The sequence below is a fragment of the Sus scrofa genome, chromosome 14 (assembly GCF_000003025.6).
Source record: "Sus scrofa isolate TJ Tabasco breed Duroc chromosome 14, Sscrofa11.1, whole genome shotgun sequence".
Classification (NCBI taxonomy): Eukaryota; Metazoa; Chordata; class Mammalia; order Artiodactyla; family Suidae; genus Sus; species Sus scrofa.
The window spans coordinates 8,530,181-8,557,295 of record NC_010456.5 but is presented as its reverse complement, the minus strand read 5'-3'; the positions used below and the strand labels follow the sequence as shown (position 1 = coordinate 8,557,295).

The following is a 27,115-nucleotide window of genomic DNA, read 5'->3' as shown; positions in this document are numbered from 1 at the left end:
TGTTGGCTGACAAAGGGACGAAACCATCCAGCAGTTTGCCAGCTCACAGGCGATTTAGTTTCCTATGTCGCCACCTACTGACCCTTCTAGGAACTTCCCCGATGGATTGTCAGGTACAGACAGACCTGCCGCAGGTGCACTTGGTAAGAAAGTTATTAACTTTCTTTAGAATAATTTCCCAGTTTTAGCACATTAAGTATGCATTTTTAGACTGCATAATCACATGTAAGTACAACTGCCTTGAACAAAAGGCAAAGGGCTACGTGGAGCTGGTTGATATTTGAGAATATAGTCAGCCCTCTGTAATTGAGAGTTCCCCATCCAAGGATTCAACCAACTGCAGAAAAAATATTTTTTTAAAAGTCCAGAAAGTTCCAAAAAGCAAAAGTTGAATTAGCTACATCCTATCTACTATTTACATGGCAATTGCAACTATTTACAAAGCTACTATTTCCATTGTATTATGTAGTTTAAGTAACCTAGAAATGACAATATAAGCAGGTGGGTGTATAGGTTATATGCAGATTTTAGCCATTTTGGGTAAGGGACTTGAGCATGGGGGGTTGGTATTTGCAGGGGTCTTGGAACCAATTCTCCGTTGATACCCAGGCAGGACTGTAATAGATGTATTGAAAATGCTGGTTTTATTTTGTTTTATTTTGGGTCATTATCACTGTATGCCTGGCAGAACTGATATAAAAATATGCTTGAGATTCCTTGGCACAGTTGCATTTGAATAATATATTGCAACAAATACAGACTATGATTTATTTTTGGAGAATCTTTTTAAAGTGATTTGCAGGAACTTGAACCGCAGAATTGATCAACTGCCCTCCCTCTACCCCCTGTGAGGTTCGGCCACTAATGTCTCTGCTCAGTTTGACTTCTTTTTATATTTCATATCATTTTCTATGGGTTTTCCTGGTTCTGCATCACTCAGCAGTCAGAGGTTTTGTGCCTTGGGCAGAGGTTTTGGTCAGACTCTGGGAGCCCATAAACCTTTGGCCTTCAGCTGTTTAATCTGTCTATGGTTCAAGGAGCATAGTCAAAGTTCAGCTTGATTTCACTTTTGTTTTGGATTTTCTTCTCCACGCCACTCTCTAAGGTACTCATCCCCAGGCAGGTCTTTCCCTGGTCATCTGGGAGGTTGAGAGGGGCTCATCAAACCTTCCATGCTTCTCTCAGGCCCACATGGCCCTCGTCCCATTTCACTCTGGTGCATTCTTGCCCTCCCTGTGACTATAGCCACAACCTAACAAAGATGCGTCCCTATCCTCTTTGTTTCCTATACTTCTCCTGATAAATTGTTTGAGCTCCCCAACCCAAACCAGTCCACCGATGTCATTAAAAAATGTAAATACAAAATTAGATAAAAAGTCCTGGAAGGAGCAGTATGTGTGATGGGCCCTAAAACCCCAGCTTCATGAGTTTCCAGAAACATCTGCTTCTGTTCAGGGCAGAGGGCACATGACCTGGCTGTGGAGAACAACCCAACACCCCAAGACACAGCATCCCAAGCTGTACCAGGCTCCATGTAAGTCGAGGCAAATACCAGCACCAGGAAGTGTTATTTATTCACAGCTGGGCATCCATGGGGTTTGAGGTGGAAGGCAGGTGGGTCCATTCCTAAAAGGAGTCCTGCCAGTGGATGTGGGTTCAAGGGGAAGGATTCAAACCCTGGCAAGTGACAAAAGCCAAAAACATTTGGTCTATGAAATCATAATTGGCTTTTTAACCAGGGACAAAACTAGGCCAACAAGGGGACCACTATGGGGGTAGCTGTGAAGATGCTTCCTAATCTATAGACAGTACTGGAACCTTGAGTGATGATCTAGGCAGGAAGCAATGAAGCAGGAGGACTTAGGGAATCTGAGACATGTTTATAATTGGAGAGAGAGAGAAGAAATAAAAAAAAAAATCATTGGACGTTAGTAGTTAGCCGATGTGAAGCCGAAGGTGGAGAAAGTGAGTGATGATGGGAAGTTTCCTGAAAGAGATATGGGAACGATAAGAAAAATAACAATTCAAGGAAATAATTCTTTTAAAAGGGGACTGAAGTATCACCAAAATGTATGTTGTTCATCAGCACATGTACTGTTCGGGTGACTACAGATATGTGAACATGTCTTCATTTTGGATGTCAGAGGGTTATTGTTTGCTTTCATGAGGCTAGTATAGATGATATGGAATTTCTTTTTTCAAAAATTTACATAAAGTATTTCAAGTAGCATATTTTGCTTTATTCATGCATTTATCAGTATTCTTTCTTAAAGGAGTGGTTTTAATTAGAACCTCGGAGGCTTATCAAAAGCACACCAGGTCTAAAGTGCTGAGTCACTGCTGTCCTTTGTGGATTTCATTCCCTCCTCCCATGACCAGTCAGCATAGCAACAATAATACACCAAGAACAACCAGCTTTCTTCCTTGATTTGCAGCCTTTATTTAATTGAATCAGGAAATTTGCATTTAGCACTTGAAAACTTTACTTCAGTAAATGAAAAAATAATTGCAGGTAGCTTTGGCAGTGAACAAAAAAGAACATAGAGAACACAAGAGAACACTCTGAGAAGCATCCAAATAAGAGAGAGCTAAAAGCATTCCCAGGACAGCCCCAGGCATCCTAACCACCTGACAGGGAGGGGTAGAGCCAGCATAGAAATTGCCCAGGAAGTGCTCCAACCCAAATATTGCAAGCATCTCAAAAGCCCTATGTGGGAATCATATTTCTTCTCTGCTGAAGTTAATTTTCTGAAATTCTTATAACTCTGACTTTTCTGAAAAGCTCTTAAGGAATTCTAAAAATTTAGGATTTTGGAATTAAATTCTAGGCATTTAGAATTACTAGGAGCATTTCATGTCCTCTCTTGCTGCCACCACAAGTGTAAGAAACTTTGTAGTTAAGATGACTATTTTTTTTGTTTTGTTTTGTTTTTATTTTTTCTATTATAGTTGACTTATATTGTTTTGTCAATTTCATATACATGTTTTGTCAATTACATATGTATGTATATTCATTCACATTCTTTTTCTCACATTATCATTCATCGTGTTCCATCACAAGTGACTAGATATAGTCTCCTGTTGTATACAAGCAGGATCTCATTGCTTATCCATTCCAAATGCAATAGTTTGCATCTACTAACCCCAAAAAAGGTGACTATTGTTTTGACTCCTTCACTAATAGGAAATGTATGGAACAGCCATTTACCTTTTAATTAACTAGTAGAATCTGATGCTTCCTGAACAGATTTCCTTGGCATTTCTTCAGGAGAGAATGTCATTTAAACCATAATTAATGGTAATTACATCAGATTCAAATTAAGGTAAGCCTTTTTATGCTCCTAAGGAAAAAAATCTCTTATAAGAGATATTTTGATTCTTAGACTCAGGGTTGTAATTTACCATCCTCTAAGTTTTGACTCTTTTTTTAAATAATTAACATTATGTAAGAAAACTATGCAAGGAGACTGTTTATTTTTATTTTAAGCTAAAAAGCATTTGAAAAACGACAGACTTTTCTTGTAGCATATGTCTGCCCCATAGATTGTGAATTCTACAGGTAAATTTTTCAGGAAGATGTGGTTTCTCTTTAGCATTTTCTGTCTAGATAAAGAACATTTGAAAAACGAGTAGAAATTTGTGTGGCAGATATCAAGAGAAGGTTACAAAGATTTTACATCCAGAATCTTCAGCTTAGACTTGCACAGCCATTTTGAATATCCAGTTTCAAGCTCTAAATGAAAACAGATGGTTAAAAGTAAATTGTTTTCTGTAAAATCTATAAGCACGTTATATTTCAGTGACTCATTTATATCTACTAATTACAGTAACCTTTCTGGATTCTGTTGTACTACATTTATCCACACTTCTCAGATCTCCTCAGCCATGGCTAATTACCCAATTATTATAAAATCGACAAGCCTATCACAAAAGAAAGAAAATCGTTTTGTTTTTCATTACAGGAAGCCAGACCCTTTGCTTGAACTAAGGTGCATCTTTTCTACTCCCCATCCTTGTGGAGTCGGGGGGACCATTAGAAATGCCTTTTCTCCTCCATCCCAAGAGGGAAAGTGTGTCGGGCAGGACTTCTTGAAAGAATGCCTTGTGGGGGAAAGCTTCCTATTAACCTGGTACATTTTAGGGACTCAAAAAAAGCCAATGAATGGATGAATGAAGGAATGAAAACAAAAACTCTGAAATGTAGCCAAACAGTGCTCATTGTGTCTCTCTTTGGCAAAAAAAAAAAAAAAAAAAAAAAAAAATCAATTTTTTTGATAAAATTTCTACCATTAGATATAATAATTCAAAAGTAAAATCATGCCTCGAATATAGTCAGTTATGCATTAGTAACAAACTTTGGTAAACCAATCATGAAAAAAAAACTATCCTATTAGAAAAGATACCTTTTCACTATTACCAATGCAATTACATCCTTTAAAATACCTCATGAGAATCCGTGGGTATTATCCTCTAGCCAAGAAAAGCTTGAGAAAGAAATTTTATTTTTGTTGTTATTTCTAAAATCTATCCAGCCTCTGACACCGTTGAATTCTAGCTTGCTCCTTTGATGGGGCTGAAAACTCTTGGACTAAAACATGCACTGCTGAGTTATCTGTTAGAAATGTAATCAGATCAAACAATGTCAAGCACCCTCATCTTTTAATGGGAACAGAGGACCTCACCAATCAGTGAGTAGATAAAAAACACAGAAGGAGACTAGTATTTAAAAACTTTTCAAAGGAGATCATCAGTCATAGGAACCTACCACTTTGGCACTTGGATTGGGATCTGCAGTTCCTCTTGGTTCTTTACTTGCAGGTTTCTATAATAAATAGATTTTGCTATTTCAGGAACAGAACTAGACATCGTACATAGACACACATGTGCATGAGCACATATATGCACAGACCACCTCTTCTCGATGCATGAAAACTCTTAAGACTGTAGATAGCTAGGGGATGGAGGGGGCGTGGCTGGGGGGATGGAGAAAGTTCTGATTAAGTCAAGTTTGTCAGAAACGATTTTTTCTTGTTAGCCTTGTTGTGACTCTCTCCAACACTGTATTTGGCAAGAGACTTCCAAATATTTTTCAAGTACTAGAGCTTATATTAAAAAAAAATCTCAGTTGAAATCCCAGTAAAATCCTGGGAGTTCTTGTCATGGCTCAGCAGGAACGAACTGGACTAGTATCCTTGAGGGCGAGGCCTTGATCCCTGGCCTCACTCCATGGGTTAAGGATCTGGTGTTGCTGTGAGCTGTGGTGTAGGTTGCAGGCACATCTCAGATCTGGTGTTGCTGTAGATGTGATGTATACTGGTAGCTGTAGCTCTGATTTGGCCCCTAACCTGGGAACTTCCATATGCAGCAGGTGTAGCCCTAAAAAGACAAAAAAAAAAAAAAAAAAAAAGAGAGAGAGAGAACAGCCTGTACTAGCTGAGCAGGGCATTCCACGCCACCCTGATTGTATAGCACATTCTGAGATCCTTTTGTTCTGGAGGAGGATTCTGTGGAACCACAGACTGAAAACTGTCTTAATCACACCCTTCTCACCATTTATAAAAAAGCATAATGAGAAATGCTGATTTTACAAGGATAAAGCTGAGAATCTTGGTGCTTTCACCTCTGTGACCTTGGGGCTACAGATGTAGATAGAGATTCAGGTGATTTTAGAGACCTTGTGATATCTTTTCTGTTTGGCTCCATTGCTCATGCAAGTGTGTGTTAAGTTAGCGAGTTTATTTCTCTCCCATCAATATTGATATAGGGAACACACCTCCTCAGTTAATGGAAAGCCCTCTGCTGATCAAGGAAGCCATCATTGGGTTTGATGCCCAAGAACCGAGGCAGGGAGGAGGATGAGGTGAGGGAGACTTTGGTCTCAGGGGAAACATTTAAGGGGTACAGACTCTGTAATCACAGTAAATAATATGTAAATTTGTTATTTTTTTTTTTTTTTTAAAAATCAGAACTGGATTTCCCTGGTGGCCTAGTAGGTTAAGGATCTGGCCCAAGATCTTCCACACACCATGGGCACAGCCAAAAAAATTTTTTTGAAGTCAGGACTAATTACCGGAATTCATGATGAACACTCAGTATTTCACATAAAGACAGTATCTGACTGAGCACTCACAAGACTCACTGATCACCTTAATCCCTGCCCTGCTGAGAAGAAGTTCCTATTTGTGTCTCAGATCGGAGAGCTGGGTTCTCTGATTGGACCTTTTCAAGGAAATGAGGAGCGGTTCAGATGATCAGTGGACTGGACACAGACTCACACAACCAACACAAAGGGGCCCAGGGACCGTCCTTACCAGCGTGATGTAGTGCGGACTCGAGAAGCTGGTTGGAAGTCTCGCCAGGGACTCCGCGGTTCTTCGCTGGGGAAAAAAAAGATACTATCAACCTGTAGTTAGTTCTCAAACAAATATGACCATTTCTCAAGCCTACACAATAAGTTTTCTTGGTCTTCTCTAGTATACAGTCCTAGTAAATGTGCAAATATTGAAACTCATGAAGACCATGTTGTTGCCTGGGCAGTTCTGTGATGGATGAGCCTGAGAACTTACCTATATGGCAACATGCATAGGAGAAGAGTGGGAGTTTCTTCACAGGTTATGATCTGAGGAGCACAAGTCCAGTCGGCTAGCCTCCAAATCTTAGTATCTCTAATGGTCTGCATGCCTGAAATTCCACAACCAGCTACATCCCTTTGGATCCTGGCGGTCTTTGAGGATTTCCAGAACTCACTATTGTAATACAGATATGCCTGGCTGAAGTTACTCTCTTTGAAATGTTTTCTGCTAACCCCCATTGGATGTCAATACAACCAGAAATCATGGTTCAGGGGAAACAGGATCCAGGAGAAGCACTGGGTGCCGGAGAGAAAAACTAACCAAGCATCCTAATTGCAACTGGGAGAGGACACCAAACACGGTTTTCTCAAACCACAGTTTTGCTGAGAACTGGCCTTTGACAGGTAACTAATGTAACAAACTGGCATCAGCTAAATCATTATTACTTCTATAATTTCATGCCAAATAATACAAAAAACATCAACAAGAGATTTGAGGACCCAAACTCTCCTAAACTGTCTGTATTTATAATACAGTATATGGTGAATTAAATTCATTCATGTATTTAACAAATATTCAGTAAGCTTATTTTCTGAGTTCCCTCATTTAACTAAAGTCAAAAGCCCTTCAGGATTTTGTGTTTTAGAAGTAACACATATGCCCCAGGCTCTATCTAAATCTCTGGTGACAATTTATCATTGATCGCATGCTCAGGCTACCTTCACTTGTCTCCTTTCTCTGGGAGTGCAACTGTTTTGCATATTAATTTAAAGAAAATGTAATTAGGAAAGAAACTGCGACAGTGCAGCACACGAGGCATAGTAGATAATTAACACATATTAAGTGCTAAATATATTCCAAACACTGTGCTAAATGCATTTACATACATTTTCTTATTTAAACCTTATATTAGCATTCTGCGTTTTCATATGGGGAACTCTCAGGGTAAGCTGAAAATGTTATAAATGATATTTTCTTACATGTAGGGGATGAATGTCAGGTAATATGGGCTCAGTTCTTGTCTGCTGCTCATCACCAGTGTATCCTTTATTTTCCACTCCCAGTGCTTCGCTAGGCGGTCTGTTAAGAAGGAAACTGAATATTGACACTGGCTATGGGATAAGCCTGGGGTTAATATTATATCGGCTAGGAGATTTTTAAAAGACAGATACTCATTTATACCCTGTAACAATTAAATCTGAGGGAGGAACCAAAGTTAGTATTTTAAAAAAATCCCCTGTGATTCCAAGGTGCAGCAAAGTTTGGGAGCCTTTGGGATAAGCATTTGAATGAGAACAAAGTATATAAAATCTTGACTTAAATACTTGATCTTCAGTAAGAGGCATCTACTTTTCTCCCATCAAGCATCCTCTAAGGCCACCAAGCTTACACAGTCTCACTATTGGTCCCTTCAACACATATAGAATATAGACGTACCTTTGAACTTGCTTCAACTTAATACATTTTTGGTAACGAATTAATAATACGGCAGACAGAACACCAATAATAACCAGGATGAGTACAACCACCAGGATGGAGATATCTGCAAATTAAAAAGCATGAGCTGCAGCCAGGACAGCAACTTCAGGGCCATAGAATAATAACATTTAACTGGTGATACAATCCTGCTTCTTCTTTCCTGAAAGAACTTTGATTCCCCCTCCTCCATTTTTTTTTTTCTTTTTAGGGCAGCACCTGCAGCATATGGAAGTTCCCAGGCTAGTTCAAATTGGAGCTGTAGCTGCTGGCCTATGCCACAGCCACAGCAACACCAGATCTGAGCTGTGTCTGGGACCTACACCATAGCTTGTGGCAATGCCGGATCTTTAATCAACTGAGCACATCCTCATGGATACTAGTCAGGTTCTTAGCTTGCTGAGCCGCAACAGGAACTCCCTGCCGCCTACAGTTATTTTTTTAAATAGAGTAAAAGACCAAAATACTGTACAAATTATTATCTATATTGGCAATTGACCATCCATGCAAGATTCCATTATGTTTATAGGGAATCACAATCAGCAGGAAAATTTGTCCATTATTGACTGTCTATAGAAAAGGCCATACTGTGTTATGGGTTCTTAGAAGAACTCGTCTAACTTTAACTAGAAGAAGACACATTCATTCTAAAAGCCATTGTAGTAAATTCAAACTTGGGTATTTAAATATGCAAAACAACAAAAAGACCATACACATTCATACAGAAATATAACATATATGTGGTAGAATTAGCATATAAGCAAAAAGCATTCTCACTGGCTAGGCTTTTGATACATGCAAGATATTATATTAATCTAGGATGCTCACTGGTAACATTTAAGGTTTCCTCCCAGTCCACAGATGCCTGTACTCCTTCACACTGGCACCCGAGATCACCGTCTTCCACCTGGAAAAGCCATCAGTCCTATCATTTATCAAATGACTGACGCGAGTTGTGTTTTGCACCTCATTTAGCTCGTATTAGCTTTTCATCAAATGCACACACATAGATACACACACCCGCACACTCATGAACTTTTTATTAATTAATTCACAAAACTGCCTACCAGAATCGATGTTGGGAACAATAAGCAGACAAAATGCAAGGAGCAGCTATGTTTGAAGATGGCCTTTGAACAAGAGAATGATTCTGACAAATTCAAAACCAGATGAACCAAATGGTGTGACTTCTCTTTCCAGGAGCCACTAATACTATTATATGCACAGACCCTGCTAGAGTTGGACATATCATGGCCAAGGAGGAGACTCAAATAAGGCTTAGTAATACTGGGATAATAATAATGTGGGAAAAAGGGGGTGGCATCATGTTTAGTTCAGCAAAGTCCATTGTGTAATAGTTAAGAGCTCAAACTCTTTGTGTATTGAAATCTCAGCGTTTCCTTGCACATAACATCAGTGTGACTAATTCACCACTAGTAGTCATCTTTTAAGGTTGTTATGAAACTTTTAAAATTCAATATATCCGTAAAGTATCTAAGGAGTACCACTCTATATAAGTGTTACTGATTCATTTGGCTTAGGAAAGATGTTACCCACAAAAGCAAACAGCTAGGTGTCGCTAGTATTGAACAGTGTTAACTGAGTGGAAAAAAAAATTGTCTTTATTGCTCTTCTCAAAAGCTTTAGGCTAATGTTGATATTGGTATAGTTTAACTGTAAATGCAATTATGATAGATCCAACTTTAAACTTTAGGTTTAAACTTCATATGTACGTAAGTTGCTGGGTTTCCAGATTACCAGTCCACTGGTAAGACATATACTTGCAGTACTGGCATTATCTATGTATAATACTTGGTTTGGCTCTTTGGATCAATGATGAGAGGGCAAAAAAATGGATCCATAACACACATTTGATTAAAAAAAATCACTGTACATACATACATACACCACCCTCATGTGCCTGCACATGAACACAGGCTCAGGAAGGAAGTCTTATGTAAATAAATGACTGATAAAACATTAATTGAAAGAGGAGTCAAACCTTACAGCATTCTCATTGCACGGAGAGGGACAATCGGTTGAATTGTAGGCTTTTTCAATAGTCACGCATTCACTGTTGCTGCACACCTAGAAATGAAGTACCAATATGAACTAGAATGACTTGCTTTTAGAACTTACATCATTTATTCTGTTGTAAAAAACCACAAGTAGAATCTTTCTGTGGAAGAAGGAATCCTCTGTAAATGTTCAGTGGATATTTGAAAATGGTACTCTATATCAGAAATTGTTATATAAACATATTATTTATTTTATTTGTCTAGGTCCTTATTCATTCTTCCAAGTGTTAATCTATCAACAGTTCTACCATTGTAATTGCAGCAATTTCTTCTATTATTTCTATCAGGTTTTCTTTTGACTTGATAAGGATCCATGTTTGTTATGCTACAGTTGCTGATTGGGCATTTTGTCAATATCAATTCATCTTCTTATTTGTACTTGTCACCTTTGTTTCAAATATTGCCCACTTTTTTTTTTTATTTTTAATTTTGGTGAGTTTTACGACCAACTTACTGTTGGTTTTTTCTTATGGTTATTGCCTGGCTTATCTGAGTTCATTTATTTGTTAGCTACTTCTTCTAAAAAAGCTAACTCTAGAAATGTTTTTCCAACTCTGTCGAGGTATAATTAACAAATATTGTATGTATTTAAAGGATATATCGTAATGATTTTACGTACTTATACACTGTGAAGTGACTACCACGAACAACCTAATTAATACATCCATCACCCCAAATAGTTACTTTTTTTGTCATGAGAACACCTAAGATCTACTGTCTCAGCAAATTTCAAGTACACATTATTGTGTTGTTAGCTATAGTCACCATGCTTTACATTAGATCTCCAGAATTTATTCATTTTATTTTATTTTATTTTATTTTTATTTTTTATTTTTTTTATTTTCCCACTGTACAGCAAGGGGGTCAGGTTATCCTTACATGTATACATTACAATTACAGTTTTTCCCCCACCCTTTCTTCTGTTGCAACATGAGTATCTAGACATAGTTCTCAATGCTATTCAGCAGGATCTCCTTGTAAATCTATTCTAGGTTGTGTCTGATAAGCCCAAGCTCCCGATCCCTCCCACTCCCTCCCCCTCCCATCAGGCAACCACAAGTCTCCAGAATTTATTCATCTTATAATGGAAAGTTTGTACCCTTTAACCAACATCTCCCTGTTTTCCCTACCCCCAACCCCCACCCTGGCAACCATCACTCTACTTACTTCCTACTTCTGTGACGTGATTCTTATAGATTTCACGTATAGGTGAGATTATACAGTCTTTGTCTTTCTGTATTAGGCTTATTTTGCTTAGCATTAAGTGAAATCTCCAAGTTTATCCATGTTCTTGAAAATGACAGGATTTCCTTTTTTTGAGATTAGATAATATTCATTTATATAATATATAAAATATATATAAAGTCACATTTGTATGTGTATATATATGCGTACATATATAATATATATGAACTCACATTTTCTTTATCCATTCACCTATTTGAGGACATTTAAGTTGTTTCCTTATCTTGGTTATTGTGACTAATGTTGCAGTGAATATGAAAGTGCAGATATTACTTCAATTAAATTCATTTTTTTCAGTTGGCCAGAGTGCTTGACTATTTTTCCTTTTTAAAATATTTTATTGCAGTTGACTTAATGTTGTATTAGTTTCAAGTGTATGGCAAAGTGAATTCGCCATAACTTACTGCAAACTATGACGAAGATTTCCCTGAGCTATACAGTAGGTACTTGTTAATCATCTATTTTATACAGTGTATAGGCTTTTTTCTTTTCAGAAAATAAATGCTGTCTAATTTTACTGACATTGTCTTTTTTTTTTTTTTTTTTTTTTAAGGGCCACACACACCGCATATGGAAATTCGCAGGCTAGGGGTCAAATTGGAGTTACAGCTGCTGGCCTACGCCACAGCCACAGCAACACAAGATCCGAGCTGAGTCTGTGACCTACATACACCACAGCTCATGGCAACACCGGATCCTTAACCCACTGGGCAAAGCCAGGGATCGAACCCACATCCTCATGGATATTAGTCAGGTTCGTTAACCACTGAGCCTTGACAGAAACTCCCTGATATTGTCTTAATCATAAGGTGTGTGAGAGTGTCATTCTATTACTTCACTGTCTGAATGATAGCTTGGTTATATTGTATGGTTCTAAGGTCCCCACATTTCTGTTTTCCAGAACTCTGTGGGTTTTGCTGCATTATCTTCTGGTATTTTTTTGTTGAAGATAAATATCATGGTAACTTGATAATTTTTTTATTGAAAAATAATACTTGCCTTCTTTTGTACTTATGGAACATTTTCTTTATTGTTGACTTCATAGTATGAGGTAAGCCTAAATACTCATTTAATTTTATGGTTTTTTCCTGGTACTGAGTTTTTATGTTATGCATTTCTCAGCTCAGAGATATTTTGATTATTATTTCTTTAATTATATTTTAAATCTTATTCTGTTTTCTTTACCTAGCAGATTTCTTAGGACTGTTTTTCTTGCTTTTACTCATTTTCTTTCATTAAAAAAAAATCTTCATCTGATTTTTCCGTGTTAAGAAGTTTGGCTTCCATTTACTATTTTTTTTGTAGTTTCTATTCCATGGCTTACTGCCAAAATTGCATATAAACCAGCAGTTATTATTCGTTTTGTTCTTTGAAGGCAGCACCTCTTGATTTCAAAGTATATCACCTTTATAGATTTAATATCCTTCTAAATAGTATTCAAATGTAAATTTAACCTTTTTTTTTTTTCTCTAAAGGATTTTGTTCTTTTTAAAAATGGGAGACTACCATCTTTGATTTCTTAGACTGGTTTCCTTTGTTCACCACATTGAATTCTCGTTGCCTTTTTTCCTTATGCTTATAGAAGGAGTTTTCTGAGTTTTCTTTATGTATGATTAAACACTGAGAAACATTGTTTTAAAACCTTCTTAGACTGGTTTCCTTTGTTCACCACATTGAATTCTCGTTGCCTTTTTTCCTTATGCTTCTGAGTTTTCTCTATGCATGATTAAACACTGAGAAACATTGTTTTAAAACCCATGTAGACCTCTCTTCAAGTATTTCAGGCTCAACTAAAGGAAAAATACTGAAAAGTTTCTTATTTTGATTTTGCTATGTTGTATATTTAATGAAGAGATATCTGCAGAGATGGTTTTTGAGCAATTCTGTACCAGAGAATGAATGAGCAAATGAATTTCCTTCCTTTCTCCTCTTCTCTCCTCTGCTCTTATTCTCTCTACACGCTACTCTTTTCCTTCTCTTATTTCTCTCTTCTTTTTTTTTTTTTTTTCCATTTTCTTTTTCTTATCTCTGTTGTAAGTTCTGTAGTATAACTAAGGAAAGTGGCACCCAGGGTAATGGAATATGTTTGCCCTTTTTTCCTATGCCAAAGTAAAATTTACCCAGAAAAAATAACTACTAAGAGAAATTAAAATGTTTTAATGCATTTTAAGTTCCTTGGTCTACAAAATAGTATCTCAATGTAAATATGGGATGACAGATTCTGAAAGGAGTGTCTTTGTGATACGTCTATAGGCTGGCATTTGCTATGCATAGAGTCACTCATTAGGAACTAGGTTAAGAAGCGGCACCATTGTGAGTGGTGCACGTCTGTAGTAAGATTTCTCTTAAAAGAATAGGCGTCGATGTGGTGGTCCATGGTCACAGCATGTCTTCGCACACTCAAGAAGTGTTCTTTAACAGCTCCCTTGTCAACTGCCTTGTTTAACCCTGCCATTCTATGCAAGGGATGTCATGCTTTTGCTTTGTACCTCTGGCTATTCACTTTCTTACCTGAAGTGAATAGAAAATTATTTGGTATTTTCTTCAAACTGATGCCTGATACACCATCTTATTGAAAATCCTTGAACTTTCTAGCTTGTGGTTGATACATATATAGCCAAATTTTCACAAATATTTATTCCTCACTATTTTTATATTTATTTAGTCATTTTAGTGGGAAACTGTATGGTTAAATACATGGATTTGAAATATAGGTCTCTATTAAATTCTGATTCCTATTATTATTATTATTATTATTATTTTCTTTTGGCCTTTCCTAAGGCATGAGGAAGTTCCCAGGCCAGGGACTGAACCTGAACCACATCAATAACCAGAGCCACAGCAGTGACAATGCTAAATCCTTAACCCACTGAGCTACCAAGGAATTCCTGATTCCTTTTTACATGCTGAATTTTTACTTTCCAATTCATTTCTTTATCTCATTACATCTTTCCATCATCTGTGTCCCACACAGTCACTGGCATCATGGTATATGACCAGTGAATATGTCTGAATGAATAAAATAAATGAAGACTGTATGACTCCTGCAAATAAATTAAAAAAAATAAGTCTATAATTTCATTAAACATCTACTGTAAGATACTAAGTAAGCATCTTTATAACATTTATAAGATTTGTATAATAAACATTAAGCAACATGAATATTTATTATAGTGCTATTGCTACTCTGTTCAATTTAAAAAAATGTTGCAGACTTTTTTTCTTCATTTCCATGTATGGGCCCTCTGGAACCAATTATAGAATCCAAAGAGATTTTAAAATGGCTGAACCAAGAAGTTGTAATAAAACAAAGGGCTTTCATCTTACCTTTCCTTCTCCACATTTTGTTCCAGGAGCAACCAAACCAAAATCCTTAGATTTGTGATATAAAAAAAAGGTTTTGCATTCAGTGACATTCTGCGTCAGAGGCTTCTTAAGGTGATAGACCTTTTCTTCTCCAAGGATGGAAGCATGCTTCCCACCTGTGCAGAATATCTTTCCGCATTTGACATCTCTGAAGGGAAGGAAAGCAGAAGTATATTCTCACATTTGGGATCAGTAGAACTTTAGCGACTAGGCTAGCGGTGAAGTGGCCTGGGTAGTTTTTTCTAGATTCAGGCTTGTCAGAGGCAAGGAGAAGCCGGGGAAACTGTGGACCAAGTCCAGACTCTGGGAACTGAGCTGTGTAGGCAAAGGTGTAAAATGATTGTATTTCTTTGTGATATATCTATAAGTCTCACAAGTCAGTATTACCTCAAGTTTACAGAAGAGTTTCTTCTTAGTAATTGGTATAACTTTCATCGGGACATTCAGATTTCTTATTCTTATTCTTTCTTGCATAGAGCAGGTCGGTTTATTCTCACAAAATTATTATTATAACAGCCCCCCTTTTTTGGCTGCACCCATAGCATGCAGAAGTTCCCGGGCCAGGGATCGAACCCATACCACACAGTAACCAAGCCATAGCAATGATAATGCCTTAACTGCTAGGCTACCAGGGAACTCCTGATATAACCCCCTTTTTACAGAGCAGGCAGCAATTGGAAATAAGAGGAGTTCAACAACTACCCATTTGTTGGAGTACATTTTAGAGGCATATTTGAACTTGACTCTAGATTTTCATTACTGTGGTTTTCAGTCTAAATCCTGTTTGGGGGCACATAGAAGCCCTTGCCCAATGTCAGTAATAAACCTGGAAGTAGGGTTCAGCCTGTGTCTTTTAAAAAACAGACCTAACACCCAATTCTGCCATTCTGTCTTCAATTTTGACTTCTACCTTTCTTTCTTTTTATGGCTTTCCTTCTTTCTTCCTCCTTTCCCCTTTTATACTTATCCCTCCCCCCCCCATTTGCTACTTTCTCTCTGTCTTTTTTTTTTTTTGTGTAGTTTCTTTCCCTCCCTTTCTTCTAAAGAATCTTAGCTCTTTCTCATCTTTCTTTCTTGTTTTCCATGACTTTCAATGACAAAATACAGAACATAAATGCTGGTTGATTCCATTCAGGCTTTTTGCTCACTTCCTTCTTGCTTCCCTTGCTTCCTAATCTCCTCAATAGGAAGAGGCTGGCAGCTGTTTGAAGAAGAGCTATTGTGATTTTGCAAAACACTCTTAGAGGGCATTGACTTTTCTTTGAAAGGCACTTACTTTTCTTCACAAGGAATTAATGTCTGTTCTTCATTTTTGCAGTATCCGAATTTGTTTCCATTTTTATTCATCTTGTAACAGATATCAGAACTGTCTTTTGCCTCTGGAAGCCAAAAATGGAATGATAAAAATAAAACAAGGAAAGCATAAATATTACAAATCCTAAAGTGCCTTACTTTTCTAATATAATTGAAATTTCAGTATTGTGTAGTGGTGAAGCACAATGGGATAAATAAATGATTTTTAAAACTACCCCATGGCCTCAGGAGGATATTTTAGAAAGGAAGATGAAAATTAAAAAGAAACATACCTTAACCCACATACTGAGCTAATCAATTAAGGAATATTGACTAAATATTAAAATCAATTAATAAAGTCAATTAATATTAAATTACTATTAAATTTAAAATCAATGACTATTGAAGGTGTTATTCAGAAAGGTGCCAGGTGATATCTTGGAAGAATGCCACAGACGGCATCATCTCCACGCTTGCCCCCCAATCCTTAAAGGATAATAACAGAGAAGTAATGGCTATTATCTTGATCAGTCCTTCTGCGTGATTGTCTCTCACCATTATCAAACAGTTCAGAGCACTGATCATCCCGGGTGGGACAGTTCCCCATGAAGCAGTAGCCTTTTGCATCCTTGCAAGGAAATCCATTGACTTGGAACTGGTCCTTAGGACACGCAGGAGAGTGGCCAGTACACGTTTCAGGAAAATCACATTCATCTTTTGCTGGTCGGCAGAGAGAGCCTGCTTTTTTCACCTGTTGAAGAAAAATGAAGAGATTGAATCTTAGATACAGGCAGGTGAGGTTCCGTAAGTAGGAAGAAGTAAGTAGGTTGACCCATTTCATTTACCTGAAATAAGGTTATCAGGATGAATCAGGACTACCTTCTCCATTCCACTGGGAATTATTAGAATTATTGCCTTTTATGTAATTTTAGGAATGACAGGCTGGTGTTTGTAGTATGAGACTAGCACTGGGGCAGAATTGGAATGGACTTAGAATGGGGAAATGAGCATGGGTTCTCTTCGTTTTGCCTTCTTCATCCCTTGCGTTAGTACTTCCCTTTCTCCCACCCCCACCACACACACACACACACACACACACACACACACACACACACACACACACACAGAGGGAATGTACTGGGAACCCCTGACTGTAATGAAGAATCTCCACTCCCAGGAAATCAGCTCTCTCCTGATGAACTAACAAAATATGCTGACTCTCATTGCTCGAGGGTTGGAGGGCACTGCATGGGACTAGTCTCTTTCAGCCATTCAATATGCATTTAATTGTGCTGGGTTTTGGAGAGTCAAAGATGAATAAAGCACACTTCCTTTCCTTTGTGAGTTTATAAGCCAGTGGCAGAAGAAATGTTAATAAACCCTTGGACAGAAGCATTTGAATTTTCAGTCATCTTTCCTAGGAATCTATCTCCATGTACTAGTCAGTATGGGGTTTCAACTCCAGTGTAGCCCTTTCACCTTTTAGTTCACTGTTGTTGGGATGCCAGTCCCCCCTACCCCCCACCCCCAGTGAGGTGAAATGGGTTGGAAATGATTTACAAAAGAGCAAGAAATAATGTTAGTCCATATATCTCTACTCCTAAAAGTCCAAGCACTGCTTCCCTGCTTCTCCATTCCCCAGACCATAGCACTGGCCAGTGCTTAGAAGTCAGAGCATCTCAGAAGAGCTCTGTTGAGTACAGGGAAGCCTAGCCCTGATGTAAGGGCATTATGTGATGTAAGGTCATTCAGTGGTCAACCGGTTCTTTGGTCATAAATATATTGAATAAACTAAAAACAGAGAAATCCAGTCCTGGCAAGGGATCTTACCTGGCAAGATTCACAGCATTCTCCTTCCGCACAAGTAAATTCTGGCTTCAGCATACATTTGCGTGCATCACAGCAAGGATTAGTGCACTCCTGGCAATAATCAGAAATTAAAGATCAGAAGCAGTTTGTATTTTGGTTCCTGTTTGAAGAGTTAATTTGTTGTGCTTCTGTGGAACTTAGCCTTAATTGTTTTGCAGAGTTAAGTCCAAATGCACGGTGCTTGGTTATGAAGTGTAGATAAAAAGACTACTGCTTGCCACTGGTGTTTGGGGCTTTTACTTGGTTTCCTTCCCTTGAGCTTTTCAGGACTCCACAGGTAGTGAATTCTCAATGGTAGCGGACAAAGTCCAAAGTTTGTGCCCATTCATTCCCCTGACAACTTCCTTCTCTGGAGGAGTCCTGCTGCTTCTCATGCCAAAGGTGTGATGTGAGATAATACAACTTCTGAAGATCTGATGTTATATTTCCCTCAAGACGCTAAATATTTCAGGCTGAACTTTTTTTGGCCACACCCACAGCATGTGGAAGTTCCCACAGAAGGGATCAAACCTGGGCCACAGCAGCAACCCAAGCCACTGCAGTGACAATGCCAAACCCTTCACTGCTGTGCCACAAGGGAACTCCCAGACAAAACATTAAAAAAAAAAAATCACATTAGATAATAACAGCAGGATGGACCCATAGACCTTATCCACTCAAACAAAATTAAAACTGCAGAAAAATGGTCTGCATACTGTCACGTAAGGTACTTCAAATGTTAGAATGAAACTGTAGAACCATTGTAAAATATTACATGGCAAAAGCATCACTTTCCAAAGTTAACATTCTTGGAGTTCCTGTTGGGACTCAGCAGGTTAAGAACCTGACATCGTGTCCATGAGGATGAGAGTTCAATTCTTGGCTTCGATCATTGGTTTAAGAATCTGACATTGCCGCAAGCTGTAGTGTAGGTCTCAGATATGGCTTGGAGCTGGTGTTGCTGTGACCGTGGTGTAGGCCGGCAACTGCAGCTCGGATTTGACTCCTAACCTGGGAACTTCCATATACTGCAGGTGCAGCCCTAAAAATAAAAAAAAGTTAAGATTCTTTTCCTGTTTAACCTGAGAGGTTTGAAAACTAGAAGCCATAACCTCTGGACCTGTCTACCGTCTCCACACTCATCATGAAGTCTCTTCATGGCCATCCTATTAGACTTCTTTTGAATTGTGCGATGTCTAGAGCATAGGTGGTCTTATGTGGTTCTTGGATTCGCAGCATCAGCACAACTTTGCAAGTTGGTAGGGACAAGATCTCAGTTCCACTCTAGGCCTACTGAATGAGCATCCACACTTGAACAACATGCTCAGGTGATTTATGAGCACTCGATTACTCGAGAAGCAGTTTAGCTAGGACACTTACCTATATGATGAGCGCTTGAAAGAAAGAGCTTCTATGTTGAAGAACATCAGATTAAGAATTAATTGAAAATATGCCTCAAAGGCTCACTTTGAATGTTCCAGAGACTGCAATAAATATGTGTAAGTTTAGAAGGTTTCTGCTCAATTAAGTTTTCTAATAATGTGAACTGGCCAACAGGGATAGAGACCAGCCTCAAAAGTGCTGAGTAAAACTCGGCTGACTGACTGTGGGGGATTTTGTAGAACAGATTCTTACTGTGCATGAGAGATCAGACTTAACAACACCTACGGGCCCTTCTCGAAGAAAAGCCAATTAATATGTAAACCAGGCTAATGTGATGCTTTGGACCTTCAGCAAGATCATTACACACGATTCACAACTTGGTAAAAAGCCTTGTAATGAAGCTGCACAGCAGCTTCTTTCCAATTAAAAAAAAAAAATCACAGCTTTTCAAACTTTACCAGGCATACCATGGTTGACTGATGGCTGCATCCCTGTCTAGGTTCTAGCTGATCTAGCTGAGTTTAAAACCCTGGAATTTATTTATTTATTTTTCTTTTTAGGGCCCCACCTGCAGCATGTGGATGTTCCTGGGCTAGGGGTCAAATCGGAGCTACAGCTGCCAGCCTGCACCACAGCCACAGCAACGCCACAGCCACAGAAATGCCGGATCTGAGCCACATCTGCAATCTATGCCACATATTTTGACGACACCGGATCCTTAACTGAGTGAGGGCAGGAGTCAAACCTGCATCTTCATGAATGCTGTGTCAGGTTCATAATCTGCTGAGCCGCAACAGGAATGTCTAAATTCTGAAACTTGAAGACGACATCACTTGCAAATACCTGCACAGGGCCACAGTCACACTCTTCTCCATCATCCAGCTTCTTGTTTCCACAATATGGGTAATCACTTAGTTTATCAGAAAATGGAATATCGAACATGCATGTAGGCTTGAAGTCCTTCAGATATTGCTGGTACTGAGTTCTGCTACATTTACTGAATTTTAGTGCAGGAATGCTAGAGATAGGATGAATTAAAAATAAATATTAAGCCTATCAATGCCTAGTGGTAGAACAGTTCTGAGAGTTCTATGAAGAATTTAGGGGAAAAAAATATAAATGATGGGAGGGATTTAAAGTCCATTTACTTTTCTTACTCTTGCCTTACTGTTACAGCAGAATGATAACAGGGCTTTTTATTATATAAAATGTCTTATTGACACACAGCCAACATAGGCTGTTTTAGTGAAAATACTCAGACTGCATGTCCTCCAGAATCCCATTCCTGAAGCCCATAGTTTATACTGATCATGTCTGCTGCTCCTATCTCACTTTTTATTTGTTCCACTTGAAATAATCTCTATGTTTGTCTATCATCCCTGTGAGATTGCAAGCTTCTCAATACAAGGACTGAATCATGTTCACATTAAAAACAAAACAAACAAAACAAGCACTAGTTAACACAGCACCTGGCACAAAGTAGTTCTCTCGAGAAACATTTTTGGAAACTATTTAGTACTATCTTAAACAACTAGGGACGCGATATATTTCCCTTCAAATGGAAACTCACCTGCATTCTATCTTCCATTTGTTTTGACTCTCTCGTCATTATTATTGATAGAATGGTCGGGTACAGGTGGACTTTTAAAGCCTTGGCAACATCTGAGTGGGATTGTGTGCCCCCACCCCGATATTGCTAATTATGTAGGTAATGATGTAAAATTAGACATCAGTTACTGAGATCTTACTCTGTGCCAGTCACTGTACTTGGATGCTTTAGCTACTTTAATTCATTACTACATAAGAGCAATACCTTTATATAATATTATATAAAATACTTTTATATAATACTTTTATATAGTATTATATAATACTCATCTATCAATACTTTTTTTTTTTTTTTTTTTTTTTTTTGTCTTTTGTCTTTTTGTTGTTGTTGTTGCTGCTATTTCTTGGGCCGCTCCCACGGCATATGGAGGTTCCCAGGCTAGGGGTTGAATCGGAGCTGTAGCCACCGGCCTACGCCAGAGCCACAGCAACGCGGGATCCGAGCCGCGTCTGCGACCTACACCACAGCTCACGGCAACGCCGGATCGTTAACCCACTGAGCAAGGGCAGGGACCGAACCCGCAACCTCATGGTTCCTAGTCGGATTCGTTAACCACTGCGCCACGACGGGAACTCCTCAATACTTTTCTTACTATCTACAAGGCACTGTGTGTACCCCCTATAAAGAAGTCCAAAGATGCGTAAGGCTTAGGATCTGAGCACATGTGCTTCACAGCATGATGAAGAAATGTCGGACATTCACTCCCTCTGCAACCATTGATGAGGTGCCTAGTGTGTGTCTGGAACTTTTCTTGACTGTCTTTGTATAACAGTGAACAAAACAGACAAAACCTTCTGACTGCACGAAGCTCCCCTTCTAGTGGGGGAGTAAAATACTTCACAAGCTAAGTAAAACATAGACTTTGTTAGATTAGAATAAGTGCTAAGGAGGAAAAACAAATCAAAGAGAGAAGGGGAGGTGGATAAAGCCAGAGTATGTGTGCAAGAGGATGGGATTAAAAAATTGGCTGGGGTGGCTGGGTGGGTTTTCCTGAGCATGACATTTGAGTCGAGATTTGAAGTAAATGACAGCTTATAGCAAAGGTGATAAAACAAGGCATGTAGAGTGTATTCCTCTCCTGAGATCTCTGGTACAATACTAATTGGTTGTCATGTATCTTTGCAATATGGAATTTTAGAATTTCTCTCACCATATCACTAGGAGAGAAACTACCAACTGGTAAGATTCAGTCACAAATAGGAAACTCCTTACCATGCCTGCTTTTAGACTAGACCTTCCAGAGTATATTAGAAGAATTCCATATAATAACAGCATGGCCCTACAACACTGAGTTTTAATCAAAAGCCACTCCCGCAATACTGAAATATATTCTCTGTATTGTTTGAACCTCACCTTCCACCACTATCCATCACACACTTTCCCAAAGTACAGGTACATGGGTAGTCATCATGCTTCATCCCAAGACTGTGCCCCAACTGATGTGCCATTCTGCTCGCAATTGTATTTAGGTCAGGTAAAAGGTCCTGATGCCAAAAAACATGTGCATTAGAAATGTCTGTAAGATATCACACTAGAGTACATAAGGCTATGAACTAGTGGTTGAGACCTGGTTTCTAACTTCTGGTAAACCAGTAATTTATCTGAGAGGTCGTGGTCTTTGTTGTCTTCTGTTCTTGTATCTTAGTTTATTCAATTATATAATGAGGTGAACAAATAACCTTTTGGATATCTCTAACATTTTGAAATTTTTTAATATTTTTGTGGTCCAGTAATAGCCATTGGATTTCTATAGACTCATTCTTACAAATAGCTAAAATTTATTAACATCCTACACACGAAAATAAAGATTCTTTATTGTTTTCTACTACTGGGTTTTCAAAGGGAGTAAAAATAAAAATATGTGAGGTTCAGGTTTTCAATTTATAGTCTCACATTAGGCGATAATGTTATTTAATCATGAGGAGGGGGTTTCTACCATGACAAAGACCAGAGATCAGTGATGTAAAATCCAAGGCAGAGTTGACTGTTACCTCTGTTCTTAGTTCTGTTTCATGTTTTAATCTCTATATTAATGAAAACAATTAATTCTCCAAAGAGGAGTGGGCTCTCAGGCTACTATAAAGGTAAAACATCCCTAACTTGGTAATGTCCTCTTACTCATATGATGTTTAAAATGTGTCCTGGAGGGGTTATAGTGATAATTGCAGTGGACAGCCTACATTAGTTTAATGTGATTCTGTTTTGGGGGAAGGGAATCTGATAAGCAAAGAGAGTCAGCAATTCATAGGTTTGATGCTTTCTGAAAGTGAGTGGTAAGGTCATCTCTGCTGTATTTGAAGTGGTTTATACACTTTCTTATCAGCATAAGAACTACTATCCTCACTTGCAAAACTTGCCATCAAGTTTTGGGTATATCGCATGTCCTTAAAAATAACTATATAATACTATACGAAAGAGCTTTCCTATTCTGTGTATGTTAATTCACATCTGATGTTCTTTTACACTCTGAAAAACACTGGTTTATATTCATTATTTATCTATAGCTTTAATAAAACAAAGGAAACATGACAGTTTCATCATGACATTTTGGTGGGAATGCATTTGTGGTCCTTTTCAATAGGATATAGAAAATTACAGAAATTAAAAAAAAAGAAAATCATAGAAATTTAAGGTAAATTTTTGGATGAAGTAATATATGACATAAATAAAACACAGCTCACCTTAACGACACTGGAGGAATAATAGGGCAGACACATGCCCCCTGGATAGGAAGTTCCTTGTGCAGATGTGTAGAGCCACTTCCCACTATAAACAAGATGTAAAAAACTTTAGTTCAATTGCCACAAAGACTGAACTACAGTGAACCCCACAATGCTAGTGCCTTTTATTTTTCCTGGAGTTCTGGGCTTAAGGATGACCTTAGTTGATACCAAGCTCATTTTCGACCTGTGGTATTTTAGAGGCATTGAAAAAGTCAGTGCAATCTTAAGTTGAAATCCTAAAAAAGTACTTTCTAAAAAGAAATAAATAAAAGGATTAGAATCCCTTTGACTTGACTTTTGTTTACCCTACACTCAACTTTGGATAAAACCACTTAAACGATGAAAAAATTTACAAGTGTTCAGAGGGGAAAATGTAACATAGTGAGTGGACTCAACACTGTGATGCATTTGCTGTGGTTGAAAATTTTTAAAAATTTAATCAACCATAGAAACTCATGGAGGATTTGAGAACTGTAATTAAGCATTTAAAACACTTATGTGAAAACAGATCTATTCCTGGATTACCTAAAAAGACAGACATAGATGTGTACATCAAAGGATCCAAATTTGATATGCCTTCAAGAAGATCATTTAGTAGGAGTTCCCCTGTGAGGCAGGAGGGGCACTGCTGTGATGCAGGTTTGAGCCCTGGCTTGGGAACTTCCAGAAGCCCTGGATGTGGCAAAAAAAAAAAAAAAAAAAAAAATTTATAGTTGGACCACTTTAAAAAGAACAGCTACAGCTCCAATTTGACCCCTAGCCTAGGAACTTCCATATGCCGTGGGTGCAGCCCTAAAAAGCAAATAAAATAAAATAAAATATGTAGGAAAATAGAGCAGCTACATACCTGAGTAACACAACATGATCAAAATTCTTCTTTTTTTTAAGGATTATTTCTTGCCAAGCTGAAAAACGCTTTAAGGTAGTTTCTATATTTGAATCTATTTCTATTTTGTCTCCATTTGTCCATGTTTCAAGGCCGACCAATGTCACATGAATGTCCAAGGTCTTATAAATCTGATCAAATGAGAAATAATTTTTTACAATGTGATGTTGCAGAAGGATCCTTTATCACAACTATATTCCTTTACATTTAAAAAAGTAATTTTAATGTGTAAAGTACATAAGCAAACGGTCCAGCCTCATTTTATAAACAGTTGTATTGAAACAGAATTTTAGGGTGACTCATCCAGAGTATTGGGTAAATTGCCATGATCAACAAAGAAACTTGACGAAAAATCTCTGATTCTCCTCTGATTCGACCCCAAGGCTGGGAACTTCCGTATGCCACAGGTGTGGCTCTTAAAAAAAAGTATATAGTTCACAGTATTGCTTCTCTAACAGGATTATAGTATTCACTTTACTGAAAGTTTTCTCCTGATTTCTCTCTCAGAAAACATGGGCTGTAAATTATAGCTTGAAAGCTTTTTTGCTATGCAAGGTCATGGTACAGTGATTTTAAAAAGTGAATTGATTTATTCATGATGGATAATCAAATCTTCATACATTGCTTTATAAATTTTGTGATTAGTGACCCATATTTAAAACTTATTTAAATGTAACTTACTTAGAAAATCAAAAGCTTAGAGCTGTGATTCATTTTGTTGCTGTGACTTTTTTCAATAGAATTTTTCTAATTAGTTGACTTAGTGAATTTTTGTGTTCTAGGCTGCTCAATATCTTGATTACTACAAACATCCATCTATCCTAAAAGTTTCTTTCCTCTGTGGCACAGTGTTATTAAGAACCTGTCTGCAGCGGCTCAGGTCACTGTGGAAGCATGGGTTCCATCCCCAGCCCAGTGCAGTAGGTTAAAGGATCCCACATTGTCCCAGCTGTGGCTCAATTCAGTCCCTGGCCCAGGAACTTCCAAATGCCACAGGTGCGGCCATTAAGAATAAAAAATTTCTTTCCAGTTGTGTTTTTGGTTTCATTCAAACTGTATCAGATCTTACCATGTTGACAAAATTGACCATTCCCCAAACTCGATTCCTCACTTTACTGTTAGGATTCCTGTGATACTGGAAATATAAACATAAGATCAACATTTATCAATCATAAGAGTTGAATAAAAATTCAACAAAATTATTCCCATCATGAGATATTTCAAAGAAAAAAATTCACTGGCTTTCCTTCCCCCTTTCTTATATATAAAATAACTAGATTAGCAGTTTCTAAAGACACGCTTCAACTCGGCACTACTTTAAGGTTTTCTTTATAATTTGATTCCCTTTTCACAGTACGTTATATTACATTACATTGATTTATTATACCAACTCATAAATGTTCTTTAGAGTCCATATTTATAAAAAAACATATTAGAGCTCCATAACAACCATTATATTGCAAAAAACAGTTTTATCAGCCCTCCTGTATCCATGGCAGTGACAAAGTAAGGGGAATAGAATCAAGGATCATTCTGGAGACAGATATATGATGGAGAGAACAAAAACTTGTGCCCCCCCTCTCTCCAGGAAAAGGCTAAGCAGAGTTTCCTACTTGTTTTGTATTTTGTCCTCTTCTTACAAATAGATATCCTATTTGTACTTGTTTTCAGCATTATCAATTTAGACCTAATAAAATACACTTAATAATAACATAAGGCCTCCCAAGCTTTTTGCATGATAAAAATAAAAGTGCCTTTTCTGAATCCTGCAGCATCCTATAGTTCATCTTCCATTGCTCTCCTGTTATCTTAAGTATCTAAGTACCTCAAAGATATTACATTAGAATCCCTTTAATTTTCATTTCCTACCCACTCTTCAACCTACCACTTATTGATTTTACTGCCACTATTCCATTGAAATTATTTCTGATAGGCCCATAAATGTTCTCTTATCAAATCCACTGCATTATTAGAATAAACCTTCATTGTGATGCACTCTTTTTTGATATGTGCAGGATTGAGTTTGCAAGTAATTTAAAGATATTTGCAATTGTATTTGTAAGTGAAACTGGCTAATCATTTTACTTTCTTGTCTGGATCTCTTAGCAACATCATCATAGATTTTTATAGTAATGACCCTTAAGAAATCACTTTTCCAGGGAACTGTACCCTTGTGTACTTCCCTCCAACACTGATTCTAGGCTTGGCCATTTGACTTACTTTGGCTAATGAGATATTAACAAGTGTTGTAGAAGCAGAAGCTTGAAAAGATACTGTGGGAGTTCCCTTCGTGGCTCAACAGAAAGGAATCTGACTAGCATCCATGAAGATGCAGGTTCACTCCTTGGCCTCACTCAGCAGGTTAAGGATCTGGCGTTGCCATGAGCTGTGGTGTAGGTCACAGACTCGGCTTGGATGTGGCGTGGCTGTGGCATAGGCAGGCAGCTTCAGCTCCATTCCGACCCTTAGCCTGGGAGCCTCCATGTGCCATGGGTGCAGCCCTAAAAAGACAAAGATAAATAAATAAAAAGAAAAAAGAAAAGATCTCTTAATGTTTTGATGCCCAGGTATAATATGAGAAGAAACATGGGCTTGCCTACTGGAGACACATGAGCCAAGCCCAACACTACATACCA

At 37.9% G+C, this 27,115-nt stretch overlaps 1 protein-coding gene across 1 annotated transcript in view; it reads right to left on the bottom strand.

Annotated features, from left to right (window-relative positions):
* ADAM7 (ADAM metallopeptidase domain 7) overlaps positions 2,417–27,115 on the bottom strand; it is a 70,489-nt gene continuing 45,790 nt past the window's right edge. Inside the window, exons 11-24 of the mRNA XM_021074374.1 lie at positions 23,551–23,616; positions 22,224–22,353; positions 20,105–20,279; positions 17,861–17,950; positions 16,586–16,781; positions 16,014–16,116; positions 14,699–14,885; positions 10,056–10,136; positions 8,877–8,955; positions 8,010–8,115; positions 7,553–7,652; positions 6,312–6,377; positions 4,766–4,822; positions 2,417–3,733 (exon numbers count right to left, since the gene is read on the bottom strand). Of these exons, the coding sequence (XP_020930033.1) occupies positions 3,689–3,733; positions 4,766–4,822; positions 6,312–6,377; positions 7,553–7,652; positions 8,010–8,115; positions 8,877–8,955; positions 10,056–10,136; positions 14,699–14,885; positions 16,014–16,116; positions 16,586–16,781; positions 17,861–17,950; positions 20,105–20,279; positions 22,224–22,353; positions 23,551–23,616 (1,481 nt within the window). The 3' untranslated portion in view covers positions 2,417–3,688. The remainder of the gene's footprint in view (positions 3,734–4,765; positions 4,823–6,311; positions 6,378–7,552; positions 7,653–8,009; positions 8,116–8,876; positions 8,956–10,055; positions 10,137–14,698; positions 14,886–16,013; positions 16,117–16,585; positions 16,782–17,860; positions 17,951–20,104; positions 20,280–22,223; positions 22,354–23,550; positions 23,617–27,115) is intronic.